At 50.0% G+C, this 15,310-nt stretch overlaps 3 protein-coding genes and 1 non-coding gene across 5 annotated transcripts; 2 read left to right on the forward strand and 2 right to left on the reverse strand.

The window, feature by feature from the left end:
* Positions 1 to 1,973: 1,973 nt before the first annotated feature.
* GLTPD2 (glycolipid transfer protein domain containing 2) lies at positions 1,974 to 3,528 on the forward strand. Its single transcript, XM_039476875.2, has 4 exons — positions 1,974 to 2,148; positions 2,228 to 2,292; positions 2,511 to 2,677; positions 2,758 to 3,528. The coding sequence occupies exons 1-4, from the start codon at positions 2,043 to 2,045 to the stop codon at positions 3,293 to 3,295; spliced, it is 876 nt and encodes a 291-aa protein (XP_039332809.2). The 5' UTR covers positions 1,974 to 2,042; the 3' UTR covers positions 3,296 to 3,528.
* A 3,936-nt stretch (positions 3,529 to 7,464) lies between these two features.
* LOC120366935 (U4 spliceosomal RNA) lies at positions 7,465 to 7,605 on the reverse strand. The gene has a single exon (XR_005581449.1). It is a non-coding gene; the product is annotated as a U4 spliceosomal RNA (small nuclear RNA).
* An 86-nt stretch (positions 7,606 to 7,691) lies between these two features.
* Positions 7,692 to 10,297, forward strand: PSMB6 (proteasome 20S subunit beta 6). 2 transcript variants are annotated; one of them, XM_003931387.4, is made up of 6 exons: positions 7,692 to 7,836; positions 8,272 to 8,339; positions 9,238 to 9,369; positions 9,482 to 9,611; positions 9,810 to 9,954; positions 10,061 to 10,219. In XM_003931387.4, exons 1-6 carry the CDS (start codon positions 7,735 to 7,737, stop codon positions 10,123 to 10,125), a joined length of 642 nt encoding a protein of 213 aa, XP_003931436.1. In that variant the 5' UTR covers positions 7,692 to 7,734; the 3' UTR covers positions 10,126 to 10,219. The 2 variants fall into 2 exon arrangements, with proteins under 2 accessions (XP_003931436.1, XP_003931435.1); XM_003931386.4 differs by having other exon boundaries at positions 7,693 to 7,836; positions 10,081 to 10,297.
* A 2,820-nt stretch (positions 10,298 to 13,117) lies between these two features.
* Positions 13,118 to 14,550, reverse strand: C17H17orf114 (chromosome 17 C17orf114 homolog). Its single transcript, XM_074388489.1, has 2 exons — positions 14,478 to 14,550; positions 13,118 to 13,414 (listed from the first exon to the last, which is right to left on the reverse strand). The coding sequence occupies exons 1-2, from the start codon at positions 14,548 to 14,550 to the stop codon at positions 13,248 to 13,250; spliced, it is 240 nt and encodes a 79-aa protein (XP_074244590.1). The 3' UTR covers positions 13,118 to 13,247.
* Between the last annotated feature and the right edge of the window lie 760 nt (positions 14,551 to 15,310).

The raw sequence follows: 15,310 nt of genomic DNA on the forward strand, positions 1-15,310 counted from the left end.
GAAACTAAGAACCCCTAAGAAGATAATGCTCTTTCTTCCATTACTTTGTGTATCCTGGTATCCTTTCCCTGAATGCCTTTCCCCTTGTGACCACCAGGTGGACTCCTAGTTTGCAAAACAAAAAGCAAAATAGCCTGGCTAAGTATGGTTTTTGGGTTTGTTGTTGTTGTTGTTCGCTTGTTTAGAGGGAGTTTTTGCTCTTGTTTCCCAGGCTGGAGTGCAATGGCGCCATCTTGGCTCACCACAACCTCTGCCTCCCAGGTTCAAGTGATTCTCCTCAGCCTCCTGAGTAGCTGGGATTACAGGCATGCGCCACCATGACCGGCTAATTTTGTATTTTTTTGTAGAGATGGCGTTTCTGCATGTTGGTCAGGCTGATCTTGAACTCCTGACCTCAGGTGATCTGCCCACCTCGGCCTCCTAAAGTGCTGAAATTACAGGTGTGAGCCACGGAGACTGACCGGTTTGTTTCTTTTGAGATGAAGTCTCTGTTGCCCAGACTGGAGTTGCAGTGACCCCATCTCGGGTCACCGCAACCTCCACCTTCCAGGTTCAAGTGATTCTCCTGCCTCAACCTCCTGAGTAGCTGGGATTACAGACATGCACCACCACACCCGGCTAATTTTTATATTTTTAGTAGAGACAGGATTTTGCCTTGTTGGCCAGGCTGCTCTCGAGCTCCTGATCCCAGGTGATCCGCCCACCTCTGCCTCCCAAAGTGCTGGAATTACAGGTGTGAGCCACCGTGCCTGGCCTAAAAAAAAGCCTGGCTGAATGTGTTAGGGGGCCACAACCCCTGATTCACCTGCCCTCATACACACTCCTTTGTTTATTCAATACCTATTTATTTAGCAATAATGTGTTTTGGCTTAAGCAATATTCCAAGTGCTGTAAGCAACCAAGAAAAACAAGGCCCCTGTCATCAGAGCTCACATTCCAGTGAGAGAGACAGAGGATCAATTCTCCCCCAGTGGACCTTGAGCTCTGTGAAGGCACTTTTGTATTCTGGAAGCCCAGTACATGCAGAAGTACTTAATAAAAGTTGGTGCAATTAATGATTGAAGAGCCAGGCTGGAGTTTTGAAAATTAAACAACAAAAATGTAAAAGGATAAAGCCTGATGTACGCATATGAGTGAGAGAGGTCAGGTATCCAGATCAAGACAAAGTCCCCTGGGGATAAGAAAGAGAATTTTGAAGTGGGTGTTCTCTGGATCCCAGAAGCACCTGGTGCTTGTACTTAAGATTTACAGATGGCCGGGCGCCTGTAATCCCAGCACTTTGGCAGGCTGAGGCGGGTGGATCGCCTGAGTTCAGCAGTTCAAAACCAGCCTGGCCAACATGGTAAAACCCCGTCTCTACTAAAAATACAAAAACTAGCAGTTGTGGTGGTGCATGACTGTAATCCCAGCTACTCGGGAGGCTAAGGCAGAATTGCTTGAACCTGGAAGCAGCGGTTGCAGTGAGCTGAGATCACCGCCATTGTACTCCAGGCTAGGCAACAAGAGTGAAACTCCGTTTAAAAAAAAAAAAAAAAAAATCAACTCTGAGGTCCATCACAAGAAAAAAAAAAAAAAAATTGTAGGGCAATTGTGGTCAGCTTTTCCATTTAGGGCTTTCTCATACATTATCATTTAATCCTCACATGAGGCCTGCAAAGTACCTATTATCATCCTCAATTTACAGTGGAGGGAACTCAAGCCCAGAGTGAATGTGGGGCCCACACCACTGCTCAGTAGGGGAGCTGTTCTGACCCTGCCTCTCTTCCCAATACTCAGAGTGCCTGTTAACTATAATTGGCCCTACAGGGAAGGGAAATGCACAGATCTGTCACTGCCGTCGAATCCCCCAAATTCCCTCCATTCGGTTCCTGGCACCCAGAGTAGCTGCCCTTTGGGGCGAAGGGCACTGGGGAAGGGGGACTTAGCGGGTTAATTATTAACCCTCTGCTCCTCAGGGCACTGCGGGCTTCTCTTCCCTCCTGGAGGCGGAGGGACACGGACAGGCTAGGGGTTGGTGAGGGGCGGCGGTCCCAGCGGCAGCCATGGGGGTGGCGGTGCGGCCCACGGCCCCGCGGCACTGGTTCCGCCTCTCAATTCCTCTCGTTATTTTCACGCTGCTGCTGCTTTATCTCAGTGCTCGGAGCCTCGGTGAGCTGTCCCTTCCCTCGCCTGCTCCGGGAGGAACCCCGGGGTCCAGGCCCTCACGACTCCGCTTCTCCTCTGCCAGGCGCCCGCTCGGGCTGCGGACTCGGGGCACAGGCCTGCGTTCCAGGGGGAACTGCGCCCTTCCAGGTACGCTCCTCGCAGAGCCGGGCGCGAGCACTCCAGATGGGACCCGAACAGGGGGGCGTGTAGCCAGGCTAAGGGTACAGTGAAGGGCTGGTCCGCCCCCGGTCTCCCCCCTCCGGTTGGAAGCTGAACGCACAGGAGGAGGGACACCGGCTAAACCTTTGGAACAACGTCTTCGAGGCGGAATCGGCCCAACTCTTCCCATCGTGTCTCCCCACCAGGTCCGGCAGGAGTCGGGATCCCTGGAGGCCCCGGAAAGGAAAGAGCCTCCGTGTCTGGGCCCTCGGGGGATGCTGGGCCGCATGATGAGGCCGTTCCACGCCAGTCTGAACCCCGAAGGGGATGTGGGGCTGTCGCCGTACCTGGCGGGATGGAAGGCACTCGTCGAGTGAGTGGCTTCCCGCCCCCCAGCCGGTCCCGGCCTCCTTGGCGGCTCCATCGCCCTCTTTCAACTGGTCTCGCCCGCAGGTTCCTGACTCCCCTTGGCTCTGTCTTCGCCTTCGCCTCTAAGGAGGCCTTCACCAAGGTGACGGCCCTGGAGGCTCGAGTGCACGGCCCGGACGCGGAGCACTACTTGTCGCTGGTGGCCATGGCGGCGTGGGAGCGGCGGGCGGGACTGCTGGAGCTGCCGGGGGCGGCCCCCCGGGACCCAGCCCGGAGCTCGGGCTCTCGCACGCTGCTCCTGCTGCACCGCGCGCTGCGCTGGTCCCAGCTTTGCCTCCACCGGGTGGCGACCGGCGCGCTGCGAGGCCCGGACGCCGGCGCGCAGTGCAGCGACGCCTACGGCGTGGCCCTGGGCCCGCACCACCCCTGGCTGGTCCGTCAAGCCGCCCGCCTCGCCTTCCTCGCCTTCCCGGGTCGCCGCCGCTTGCTGGAGCTGGCTTGCCCGGGAACCACCGAGGCGGAGGCGCGCGCCGCGCTGGCCCGGGCCGCGGGCACTCTGGAGGATGTCTACAACCGCACCCAGAGCCTGCTGGCCGAGCGCAGCCTGCTCCAGCTGGCCTAGGGCGGTGGCTGCGGGCACCGGCGGGCACGGACCGGACCGCCCGGGGTGGGGCCGCGCAGCTCGGGGTCTCCCCCGCAGCCTGAGCCGCGGCCGCCTCCGAATCCCGCCTCTTCCGTGACGTCGCTGCGGTGAGAGCCGTCCGGGCAGGGAAGGGAGTTGAGCTCCCTCTGTCCGCAGTCTCGGGAAGTTGGGAGGAGCTGTGAGGAATAAAAAGCATGATTTGGCAGCGTCGACGTAGGGCGTTTTGTGTGATGACGATTGGCGCTCGAGGGAAATAGAAAACGAACGTCAGAAGATGTGTCATCCCCGTTCCCGGCAGCCGAGAGACTCACCCTCCCCCGGCCTATCGCAACCACTCCCGGGGCTCTGTTTGCCAACCACATGTTGAGTCTCCAGCCCAGACTTGTCCCTGAGCGTCAGCCCCCTGCAGCATACAGCAAGCATCCTGCACACTTCACAAACGCTGCAAATGCAACATGGGTCCCACCACAATCCCGCTAAGAACTGCGCCTCCTCCTGTGCTCCCTGTCTTTGTGATTAAATGTCACCCTCGCCCTTCAGCCACCCAAGCACATGTGCGTCATGCCTCACACCAAGCAGGTGCTCAGCCCCATAATGCATGTTTATTAAACGACTCCATGGCCACTCCCACAACAACAGTGAACATGAAAGACCTTGCTGTTTCATACACTGATAACTCCCAAATCATAACTTCAATCCACTTTCTCCTGGACTCTAGAATCCTACATATATAATTGTCTATTCGGTATTTCCACTTGGATGTCACCTAAGCATAGCAAATCCACCAAGTCCAACACTAAGCTCCAATATGCCCTCCCCACGAAAATTCTCCCTTTAGAGTCTTTGCTAGCCCAGTGAATGGTACTTCTATTCTTCCAGGTCCTTAGACCAAAAACCTTGTCATCCTGACCCTTCTGTTTCTCTTTCATCACACCAACATCCGATCTGTGAAAATCTGACCAACGCCCACTTTCTCCACTGCTAGTAACTTTGACTATGAAGAGAGAATATATCCTAAATTACTGCAATAGCCTCCTCATTGTTTCTCTGTCCATCCTTCCCCTCCCTGTAATGTATTTTATTTTTTGTGTCCCCTTTTCCATCCTCATATATACATATATATTTTAAGATAGAATATTGCTCTGTCACCCAGGCTGGAGTGTGGTGCAATCTCAGTTCACTGCAACCTCCGCCTCCTGCGTTCAAATGATTCCCTGCCTCAGCCTCCCCAGTAGCAGGGATTACAGACACCCGCCACCATGCCTGGCTAATTTTTTGCATTTTTAGTAGAGACTGGGTTTCACCATGATGGCCAGGCTAGTCTCGAACTCCTGACCTAGTGATCTGCCTGCCTTGGCCTCCCAAAGTGCTGGGATTACAGGTGTGAGCCACTGCACCTGGCGATGTATTTTATTTTATTTATTTATTTACTTACTTTTCTTTAGATGGAGTTTCACTCTTGTCACTCAAGCTGGAGTGCAGTGGTGATCTTGGCTCACTGCAACCTGCACCTCCCAGGATCAAGTGATTCTCCTGCCTCAGCATCCCAAGTAGCTATTTCCCAGAACCTGGCGATGTATTTTATTTTATTTATTTATTTACTTACTTATCTTTAGATGGAGTTTCACTCTTGTCACTCAAGCTGGAGTGCAGTGGTGATCTTGGCTCACTGCAACCTGCACCTCCCAGGATCAAGTGATTCTCTTGCCTCAGCATCCCAAGTAGCTATTTCCCAGCGCCTCACCAGCCCCTAGCCTGTCCGGGGAGAGAAGCCCTCAGTGCCCTGAGGCACAAAAAATTAATAGTTAACCTACTAAGGCCCCCTTCCCCAGTGCCCTTTGCCCCAAAGGGCAGCTACTCTGAGTGCAAGGAACTGGATGAAGGGAATTCGGGGGATTGGACAGCAGGGACAGATCTGTGCATTTCCCTTCCCTGTAGGGCCAGCTGTAGTAACAGGCACTCTGTATTGAGAAGAGAGGTAGGAGTCAGAACAGCTCCCCTACTGAGCAGTGGTGTGGGCCTCAAATTCACTCTGGGCTTGAGTTCCCTTCACTGTAAATTGAGGATAATAATAGGTACTTTGCAGGTCTCATGTGAGGATTAAATGATAACGTATGAGAAAACACTAAATGGAAAAGCTGACCACAATTGCCCTACAAATCCTTTTTTTTTTTTTTTGAAAGGGAGTTTCACTCTTGTTGCCCAGGCTGGAGGGCAGTGGCGCAATCTCAGCTCGCTGCAACCGCTGCTTCCAGTTTCAAGACTTTTCCCTAAGCCTTTCCTCTAAAATGAGAAACAAGACAAAGATGTCTGCTTTTGCCAATCTATGCAACATGGTACTGGAGTAACTAGCCAAAGCAACTAGGCAAGATAATGAAATAAAAGGCAGCCAGATTGGAAAGAAAGAGGTAAAACTACCTATTTGCAGATGATATGATGGTTTATATAGAAAAACCCTAAAGGATATACAGAAAAACTATTAGAACTAATAAATGGTTCAATGAAGTTGCAGGAAACAATATCAAAATCAAATTCATCTGTATTTCATTCTTTTTTCTTTTATTTTTGGAGATGAAGGTTTGCTCGAGTTGCCCAGGCTGGAGTGCAATGACATGATCTCAGCTCACCACAACCTCTGCCTTCTGGATTCAAGCGATTTTTCTGCCTCAGCTTCCTGAGTAGCTGGGATTACAGGCATGTGCCACAGTGCCCAGCTAATTTTGCATTTTTAGTAGAGACGGGGTTTCTCAATGTTGGTCAGACTGGTCTTGAACTCCCAACCTCAGGTGATTCACCCACCTCAGTATCCCAAAGTGTTGGGATTATTGGCATAAGCCACCACATTCGGCCAAAAATCAGTTATATTTCTATGTACTAGCAATGAACAATCCAAAAATGAAATTCAGAAGACAACATCACTTATAATAGCATCAAAAAGAATAAAATACTTGGGAACAAATTTAACCAAAGAAGTGCAAGACCTATGCATTGAAAACTATAAAACACCATTAAAAGAAATTAAAGAAGATCTAAATAAATGAAAAAATCCCATGTTATGAAAAGAAAAGACTTGTTAAGATGGCACTACTCCACAAATTGATGTACAGATTCAGTATAATCCCTAACAAAAGTCCAACAGCCTTTTCTGCAAAAATGGACGAGCTAATCCTACAATTTATATAGAGATGCAAAGGATCCAGAATAACCAAAACAATCTTGAAATGGAGGAAAATATTGGAGGATTCACACTTCCTGATTCTAGAAATGACCACATTCGGGGCCAGGCGCAGTGCCTCATGCCTGTAATCCCAGCACTTTGGGAGGCCGAGGTGGGTGGATCATGAGGTCAGGAGTTGGAGATCAGCCTGACCAACATAGTGAAACCCCATCTCTTCCAAACATACAAAAATTAGCCGGGCATGGTAGTGTGTGCCTGTAATTCCAGTTACTCAAGAGGCTGAGGCAGGAGAATCGCTTGAACCCGGGACGCAGTGGTTGCAGTGAGCAGAGATCGCGCTGTTGCACTCCAGCCTGGGCGACAGAGCGAGACTCCGTCTCAAAAAAAAAAAAAAAAAAAAAAAAAAAAAGGCCGTGCAAATGGTTAATTATCTCATGGAAATATGCTCAGCATCACTAATCATTAGAGAAATACCCATGAAAACCACAAGGTACCACTTCACACCCACTAGAATGGTAGAATGGCTGTAACTACGATAATGCACAAGAGCAAGTGTTGATGAGGTTGTGGAACATTGGAACCCTCATACATGGCTTGTAGGAATGTAAAATAGTGCAGCTTCTGTGGAAAAGTTCGTCGGTTGCTCAGAATGTTAAACATACAGTTACCATAGAACCCATAAATTCCACTGCCAGCATGTGCTAAGTATGTAACTAAAAGAAATGAAAACATGGTGTGGTCACTTTAACCCAGAGACTCTCAGGTTTATTTTGTGGGCCCTTCGGACTGCAACTCCGTAAGATCGGTACGGCGCAGGACACCGAGACGGCTTTTCTTGCAGACTTTTGTTTCGTGTGTTGCTGGCCACGCTACCATCAAATGTTCACTGTCGCAAAAGGACCGTCTCCATGCAATACTGAACTTTTTTCTTTTCTTTTTTATATTTTACTTATTTTTTTTTATAATTCAGTCTCCGTAAAGACTGTCAAAAAATGCCAATGCCGACTATATTTCAAGTAGTCATGGCGGGGTATTGGGAAAACTTTTCAATTAGCAATAATCGCGGTTCGGATAAACCTCATTGGCTACGATACTGCCACTGCGCAAAGCTTGAACTTTTCTTTTCCCTTCTGCCGTCAACCTCGGAGTAGCTTCGCTCCCAGAAGGCTTCAAAGCGCGACTAAAGAACGTGACAGAGCGTTTTACGACAGTTGCTTTGAGGCAATATCGGAGGAGAAAGATGGCGGCCACCTTGCTAGCTGCTCGGGGAGTCGGGCCGGCACCGGCATGGGGGCCAGAGGCCTTCACTCCAGACTGGGAAAGCCGAGAAGTCTCCACAGGGGTAGGAAAAGAGTCGGGGCTCTTAAGATGTGCACAAGGCTTAACGCGGTGGGAAGATAAAGCCTGAGTGAGGTTGAGAGATCTGGCAGCGGCGGAGGGAAAGTGGAATGTGTTGTGCTCCAGGAATGGGGAGAGGCACCCCGAGGATGGTGGAGTAGTGTGGTACCTTCGTAGTGGGAGATGGCGGGTGGACTGAAATGTGGAATTCTGGAATCCTGCGAGGCTAGTGAAAACCCTGGGCTTAAGTCCGGGATGCGTGTTTTGGGATTTGAGCGTTGGCATTCTGGTATTCTGCGGGGCGTTGAGACCCCTGTAAGACTTGAAAATGGTTCAGCGGCGCACAGATTTTGTATTTTGGGAACTAGGTAGAGAGATCATTGAGGTTTGTGTATGCTGGAGAATGTGGAAAGACTCATTCCTTTTTCCCTTTTCCCAGACCACTATCATGGCAGTGCAGTTTGACGGGGGCGTGGTTCTGGGGGCGGACTCCAGAACAACCACTGGGTGAGCTCACGACAGATTTGTGAAAGGTCTTCCCATCTTCCTTTTCCTTTCCTGCCCACCCTAATCCTCCACAGACTACTGTGGGAAGAGAGGTTTCTTCTCTCCCTGGAGATAAAGATTTGTCCTAACTTTCATTACTTTCAGTTCCCCTCACTCTTTAGTGGAATCCTTAGAAAAGTCTGTTCTTCAGCCTGCTTCAGTTTGGATGAGAATAGGCAATACTGGAGGCCAGGCACAATGGCTCACGCCTGTAATCCCAGCAGTTTGGGAGGCCGAGGCGGGTGGATCACCCGAGGTCAGGAGTTCGAGACCAGCCTAGCCAACATGGTGAAACCCCCGTCTCTACTAAAAAATACAAAAATTAGCCGGGCGTAGCGCACACGCCTGCAGTCCCAGCTACTTGGGACTGCTAAGGCAAGATAATTGCTTGAACCCAGGAGGCAGAGGTTGCAGTGAGCAGAGATTTCAGCACTGCACTGCAGCCTGGGCGACAGAGCAAGACTCCGTCTCAAATAAAGAAAAAAGAGGCCGGGCACAGTGGATCACGAGGTCAAGAGATCGAGACCATCCTGGCCAACATGGTGAAACCTGGCCTGTACTAAAAATACAAAAATTAACTGGCGTGGTGGCATGCACCTGTAGTCCTAACTACTCAAGAGGCCGAGGAAAGAGAAAAAGAGAATCGCTTGAACCCAGGAGGCAGAGATTGCAGTGAGTCAAGATCACGCCATTGCACTCTAGCCTGGCGACAGAGCAAGACTCTGTCTCCAAAAAAACAAGAAAAGAAAAAAAGGCAATACTGGACATTTTATCCCTGAGCCCCTAAGAGAGTGGGTGGTGATGGGATGGGGGTGGAAGACAGGTGGGCTCCTTTCCTCACCATTCTGCCCTCTTGCAGGTCCTACATTGCCAATCGAGTGACTGACAAGCTGACTCCTATTCACGACCACATTTTCTGCTGTCGATCGGGCTCAGCAGCTGATACCCAGGCAGTAGCTGATGCTGTCACTTACCAGCTCGGTTTCCACAGGTGCTTGTGGGCAGGGGAGGAGCAAGTATCTGAAGGGAGTTGGAAGCTGAGCAGCTAAATGGCCTGACTCCCAGGTCCTGAAACTTTCTCTGTGACTTCCCTGACCCTCTAGCATTGAACTGAATGAGCCTCCACTGGTACACACAGCAGCCAGCCTGTTTAAGGAGATGTGTTACCGATACCGGGAAGACCTGATGGCAGGAATCATCATCGCAGGCTGGGACCCTCAAGAAGGAGGGCAGGTCAGATCCCCACCCCCAACCAGAGCACACTTGAGCCAGGCCTTTTATCCTCTCCCAGACATTTTCTTTTTCTTTCTAGTCTCTGCCTCACTTATACTTAGTATTAATGTTTCTCAGACCAGTAGCACAATGGACAGATAAATGTACATGTGTTGGAGGGAGGATATGACTGGTGACTCTTCTCTTTCTGTCTGGCAGGTGTACTCAGTGCCTATGGGGGGTATGATGGTAAGGCAGTCCTTTGCCATTGGAGGCTCCGGGAGCTCCTACATCTACGGCTATGTTGATGCTACATACCGGGAAGGCATGACCAAGGAAGAGTGTCTGCAATTCACTGCCAATGGTAAGAGCTTGAGCTTCTGGGCCTATGAGCTTCAACCGCAACAACCCAAGGCAGGCCAACATTCCTCATTCCTTGCAGTAATCCCAGCATCTGACTCTGAACCCAGCTTACTCCTTTTATCCACAGCTCTCGCTTTGGCCATGGAGCGGGATGGCTCCAGTGGAGGAGTGATCCGCCTGGCAGCCATTGCAGAGTCAGGGGTAGAGCGGCAAGTACTTTTGGGAGACCAGATACCCAAATTCACCATTGCCACTTTACCACCCCCCTGAGTCCTGGGATTCTAGTATGCAATAAAAGATAACCCCGTACTGATGCAAAATTTAATAAAGTCTGTCAAAGAGAATATTTGTAGTTTGGGGTTCTTTTTTTGACTTCAAGCCTGAATTTGTCTAGCCCATTCCTATTTATATAAATCACTGAACTCAGAGCGAGTTGCAGAGGAGATGAAAGGAGTTTATGAATGCTTTATTCCTCAGTAAGGCTGGAGTGCAGTGGTGCGATCTCAGTTCATTGCAACCTCCACCTCCCGAGTTCAAGCAATTCTCCTGCCTCAGCCTCCTGAGTAGCTGGGACTACAGATGCATGCCACCATGCCCAGCTAATTTTTGTATTTTTTTTTAGTAGAGATGGAGTTTTACCATGTTGGTCAGGATGGTCTTGATCTCTTGACGACCTGATCTGCCTGCCTCGGCCTCCCAAAGTGCTGGGATTACAGGCATAAGCCACGACACCCGGCCACATGGGAGGTTTTGAAACCTCCAAACCACCTTTCCCCCACCATATCTGGGTCCTTGAACCACTAGATTGTGGTGGTATGGGGGCTACTGGCAACACTCCCTCCCTGTTCAAGCCCAAGGTAGAACTCAGAATTCTGACTAAAACTGGAGTCCCCGTCCCTCAGCCTGCTTTCTGCCAGTCATTGTGGGTGACTACTGCCCCTAAGGTCAAAAAGACTCTCCTTCAGCCCAGCCCCATGGTCCCCTCTCTCCACACTTAACCTCTGTCACCTCACCTATGGTCAGCAGTAGCACTGTGACTTCTTTGGCTTTTGGGAGAAAAGCGGGGCTTGTCTGCAAATGGAATTTAAGATGAATGTTGACTGGGAGAATGCAGCCACTGGAGTTCTTTTGGCCAGCTCTGGAAGCCACTATTCCCATGGTGGGGCATATGATCAGCCCTTTGGATAGGAGGCTAAAAATGGACTCTGGCCCCTCTGAACCTGTCCCCACTCAACCCAGGGACCTAAAAGAGCTTGATAGCTGGGACTACAGGTGTGTATCACCTCACCCCAGGCTAATGTTATTACTTATTTATTTTTTAAATAGAGGCAGAGTCTTGCTATCACCCAGGCTATAGTGTCACTGTCATAGCTCACTATAACCTCAAACTCCTGGGCTTAAGTGATTCTCCTGCCTCAGCCTACCAATGTGACGGAATTTCAGGCATGAGCCACTGTGATGAGACTTTTTTATTTTATTTTATTTTGTTTATTTATTTTTGAGATGGAGTCTTGCTCTGTCTAGAGCAAGGCTAGAGTGCAGTGGCACAATCTCAGCTCACTACAACCTCTGCCTCCTGGGTTCGAATCTCCTGCCTCAGCCTCCCGAGTAGCTGGGACTACAGGCACATACCACCACACCTGGCTAATTTTTGTATTTTTAGTAGAGACAGGGTTTTATCATGTCGGCCAGGAGATGGTCTCAATCTCTTGACCTTGTGATCCACCCGCCTCAGCCTCCCAAAGTGCTGGGATTACAGGTGTGAGCTACCGTACCTGGCCTTTTTTTTTAATTTTATTTTTTGAGACCAAGTCTTGCTCTGTTGCCCAGGCTGGAGTGCACTGGCACGGTCTCTGCTCACTGCAAACTCCGACTCCTGGGTTCAAGCGATTCTCCTGCCTCAGCCTCCCAAGTAGCTGGGATTACAGGCACATGCCACCACACCCGGCTAATTTTTGTATTTTTAGTAGCAACGGGGTTTCACCATGTTGTCCAAGCCAGTCTCAAACTCCTGACCTCAAGTGATCTGCCTGCCTGGGCCTCACAAAGTGCTGGGATTACAGGCATGAGCCACTACACCCACCCTAAAATCATTTTTTAGAGCAGTTTTAGGTTCACGGCAAAATTGAGTAGAAAATACAGAGATTTCCCATATGCCCCACTCCCCACACAGGCGGCCTCTTTCACTCAACTTTCTGCACTAGATATGAGCATTTGTTGGAACTGGTAAACCTACACTGACACATCACTCCCTGATTTCCACATGGCTACTCATCATTCAGCTCTCAGCTCAAATGTCACCTCATCAGAAAGGCCTTTTCTGACCACCTGAAACTAAAGAAACCACCCCCATCCCTCTCTCTCATGACCCTGTTTCATTTTTTTCACAGCAGCACCTATTATTGTCTTGTCTTGTATTCTGCTTATTTGTTTACCTATGTATGATTGTCTGCCTCCCTCTACTGGAAAGTCAGCTCAGTTAGAGGAAAGAGTTCTTTTTGTTTTGTTTTTCTTCATCACAAAGAGAGAATTCTTTATTCCTTTTTTTTTTTTTTTTTTTTTTTGAGACAGTCTTGTTCTGTCACCCAGGCTGGAGCGCAGTGGCTTGATCTCGGCTCACTGCAACCTCCACTTTCTGGGTTCAGGTGATTCCCCTGCCTCAGCCTCCTGAGTAGCTGGGACTACAGTCACATGCCACCACACCCAGCTAGTTTTTTGTATTTTTAGTAGAGACAGGGTTTCACCGTGTTAGCTAGAATGGTCTCAAACTCCTGACCTCGTGATCCACCCACCTCAGCCTCCCAAAATGTTGGGATTACAGATGTGAGCCACCATGCCTGGCCTATACAGAGGAGAGAATTCTTTCTTCCCAGTTCACTGATATATCCTCCATGCCTGGCAGGGGTAGACACTCAGTATTTACTGAATAAATATGCTTCCTCCCATCTGCTATCCTACAGACTGCTTTCACCACACTCAACTCTGAAGCTTGACATCAGCCAATTCTTATTCCTGTTTATCACACCTGGGCGCTGCGTTAGATCAGCTGTGTCATATTTATCATTCCTGCATCTCCCACCATAAGCAACACTTCCCACCTCAACCCCATAACCCAGCCCTGCAGCCTTGGCCCCATCTACTCCCCCTGCACACATACACAGCACTTAGCAACTATGAACATATTTAATAAGAAGGTTAGAAACGACTTCAGGAAGAGGAGACTGGGGCTGCTGAGCAGTCTGGGGAAGAAAGCTTGCTCAGCCTTCCTGGAGGCTCAGCTCCTCATTGTCCCCTTCAGATGGTGGAGTCATTGGCTGATGCCATGTCATGCAGCTGGTGGCGGAAGGAGAGTCGGGCTTTCCTGCTGAAGTAGGCACCAGGCCCTGGCGAGGGTACCCCTCCCTCAGCCATGATGGGGGCGATAGCTGGACTGGGATCTGGAGGGGTAGCAGGACCCATGCCTATAAGATTGGAGGAGGAAGAATGAAGTTGTAGGTCAGGATTCCTCCTCCCTCACCCCTCACCCAGCGTTGAGAAAAGAATCAAGGGAAGACACCTGGGGCCCGAGGGCAGTGAGGAGCACTGGTGGCAGCAGCAGGGAGAGGGATAGGGGCTGGGGCAAAGCAAGCAGGGCTGGCTCACATGAATGTCACCTGTGCATTGCGTAGGATCCCTTAGCTCAAAAGGGCCACCATGTCACCATCTCAAAATTTTGAAATTCGTTTCTTTTTTTTTTTTTTGAGAAGGAATTTTGCTCTTGTTGCCCAAGCTGGAGTGCAATGGCACAATCTTGGCTCACTGCAACCTCTGCCTCCTGGGTTCAAGTGATTCTCCTGCCTCAGCCTCCCGAGTATCTGGGATTACAGGTGCACACCACCAAGCCCCCCTAATTTTTTTGTATTTTTAGTAGAAATGGAGTTTCACCATGTTAGCCAGGCTAATCCCAAACTCCTGACCTTGTTGATCCACCCGCCTTGCCCTCCCAAAGCACTGGGATTACAGGCCTGAGCCACCACACCTGGTAGAAATTCTTTTTTTTTTTTTTGAGACGGAGTTTCGCTCTTGTTACCCAGGCTGGAGTGCAATGGCGCGATCTTGGCTCACCACAACCTCCGCCTCCTGGGTTCAGGCAATTCTCCTGCCTCAGCCTCCTGACTAGCTGGGATTACAGGCACGCGCCATCACGCCCAGCTAATTTTTTGTATTTTTAGTAGAGACGGGGTTTCACCATGTTGACCAGGATGGTCTCGATCTCTTGACCTCGTGATCCACCTGCCTCAGCCTCCCAAAGTGCTGGGATTACAGGCTTGAGCCACCGCACCCAGCGAAATTCTTAAATTTTTAACAAGCACTGAGCCCTACAAAGTATTTAACCAGTCCTGTGAGACTTCGGTGATCCACTTCCCACCCAGGGAGACAGATGATCCTTTTCCCTTTGCTTGTTTGAGCATTTCTCTTTCCCAGCAATGCAGTTGTCTGTCTGTCTGCTTGACAGCCCCCATTTTCCTTCAGTCCACCCCATACCTGCTTCTCTTTCAGTCCCTCGCTGTCTCCGGCACCCGCACCATGGGAAACACCATGCCCCCTTCAGCCCCATCTCAACAGTGGAGGCGATCGGAGCTGGGAATGGCCACGAGGCCCCCGGGAAAGGGGTGTGGTTTCCAAGCCCCCCCACCATGGGCAAAACTACCACTTAGCCTCAGACCGCCTGGTGATTATAAGGCGCCAAGGATAGAAGAGGGGAGAGGAGGGAGGAAGAAAGGAGTGGGGGCATACTCCCATCTAACACCTATTTTTATGCCCCATTAATTTGGGGGTCCTCTCTGATTCCCATGGAGAAGCAGGAGGTGGTTGGGAGAGGTGGCACGGCAGGGACGGACGCAGAGGTGCTATGACAGATGCAGTAAAATTTCACTGCAGCAGTGCCCGACAACTTGGTGCCAGGATGTACACTGCTGGGGATTCGTTTGTATTTTAGAATGAGAATTGAAGTGCCCAAGATGTAAACTTTTAAAGAATACTCTTATTTTTTTAGAATGAGAAACTTTATTATCCAGGGAAATGTTATGTTCTCATTAAAGGGTCTGATAGTTCCTGTCCCCTGTTATGAAGATGGTTGTAATTGATTATGCTGTCAGGTAAATTCTAGGGACCTTTACACGTTATCTCTTTTCATTTAATCATGTCAAAGATCTTTGGCAGTAAGTCTCTCACTGGTTAGGTAAATCTATCCTGGTTTTATAGATGAGGAATGGGAGGCATTGAGAGGTAAGGTAATTTGTCCAAGGTCACACAGGCAGTTATTAGCAGAATAGAAACCATGCCCACCTTGAAATCCTCACCTTGAGTCCATCTGA

The sequence above is a fragment of the Saimiri boliviensis genome, chromosome 17, assembly GCF_048565385.1.
Source record: "Saimiri boliviensis isolate mSaiBol1 chromosome 17, mSaiBol1.pri, whole genome shotgun sequence".
In the NCBI taxonomy this organism is placed as follows: domain Eukaryota; kingdom Metazoa; phylum Chordata; class Mammalia; order Primates; family Cebidae; genus Saimiri; species Saimiri boliviensis.

Bases quoted from the DNA above. Each gene is read 5' to 3' on its own strand.
- GLTPD2 (XM_039476875.2), top strand. From the start codon at position 2,043: ATGGGGGTGGCGGTGCGGCCCACGGCCCCGCGGCACTGGTTCCGCCTC. The intron at 2,293-2,510 runs GTACGCTCCTCG...TCTCCCCACCAG, and splicing joins GGGGAACTGCGCCCTTCCAG to GTCCGGCAGGAGTCGGGATC. The intron at 2,678-2,757 runs GTGAGTGGCTTC...TCTCGCCCGCAG, and splicing joins GGATGGAAGGCACTCGTCGA to GTTCCTGACTCCCCTTGGCT.
- PSMB6 (XM_003931386.4), top strand. From the start codon at position 7,735: ATGGCGGCCACCTTGCTAGCTGCTCGGGGAGTCGGGCCGGCACCGGCA. The intron at 9,612-9,809 runs GTCAGATCCCCA...TCTGTCTGGCAG, and splicing joins ACCCTCAAGAAGGAGGGCAG to GTGTACTCAGTGCCTATGGG. The intron at 9,955-10,080 runs GTAAGAGCTTGA...TTTTATCCACAG, and splicing joins TCTGCAATTCACTGCCAATG to CTCTCGCTTTGGCCATGGAG.
- C17H17orf114 (XM_074388489.1), bottom strand. From the start codon at position 14,550: ATGGGGCTGAAGGGGGCATGGTGTTTCCCATGGTGCGGGTGCCGGAGA. The intron at 13,415-14,477 runs GTATGGGGTGGA...CCAATCTTATAG, and splicing joins AGGGACTGAAAGAGAAGCAG to GCATGGGTCCTGCTACCCCT.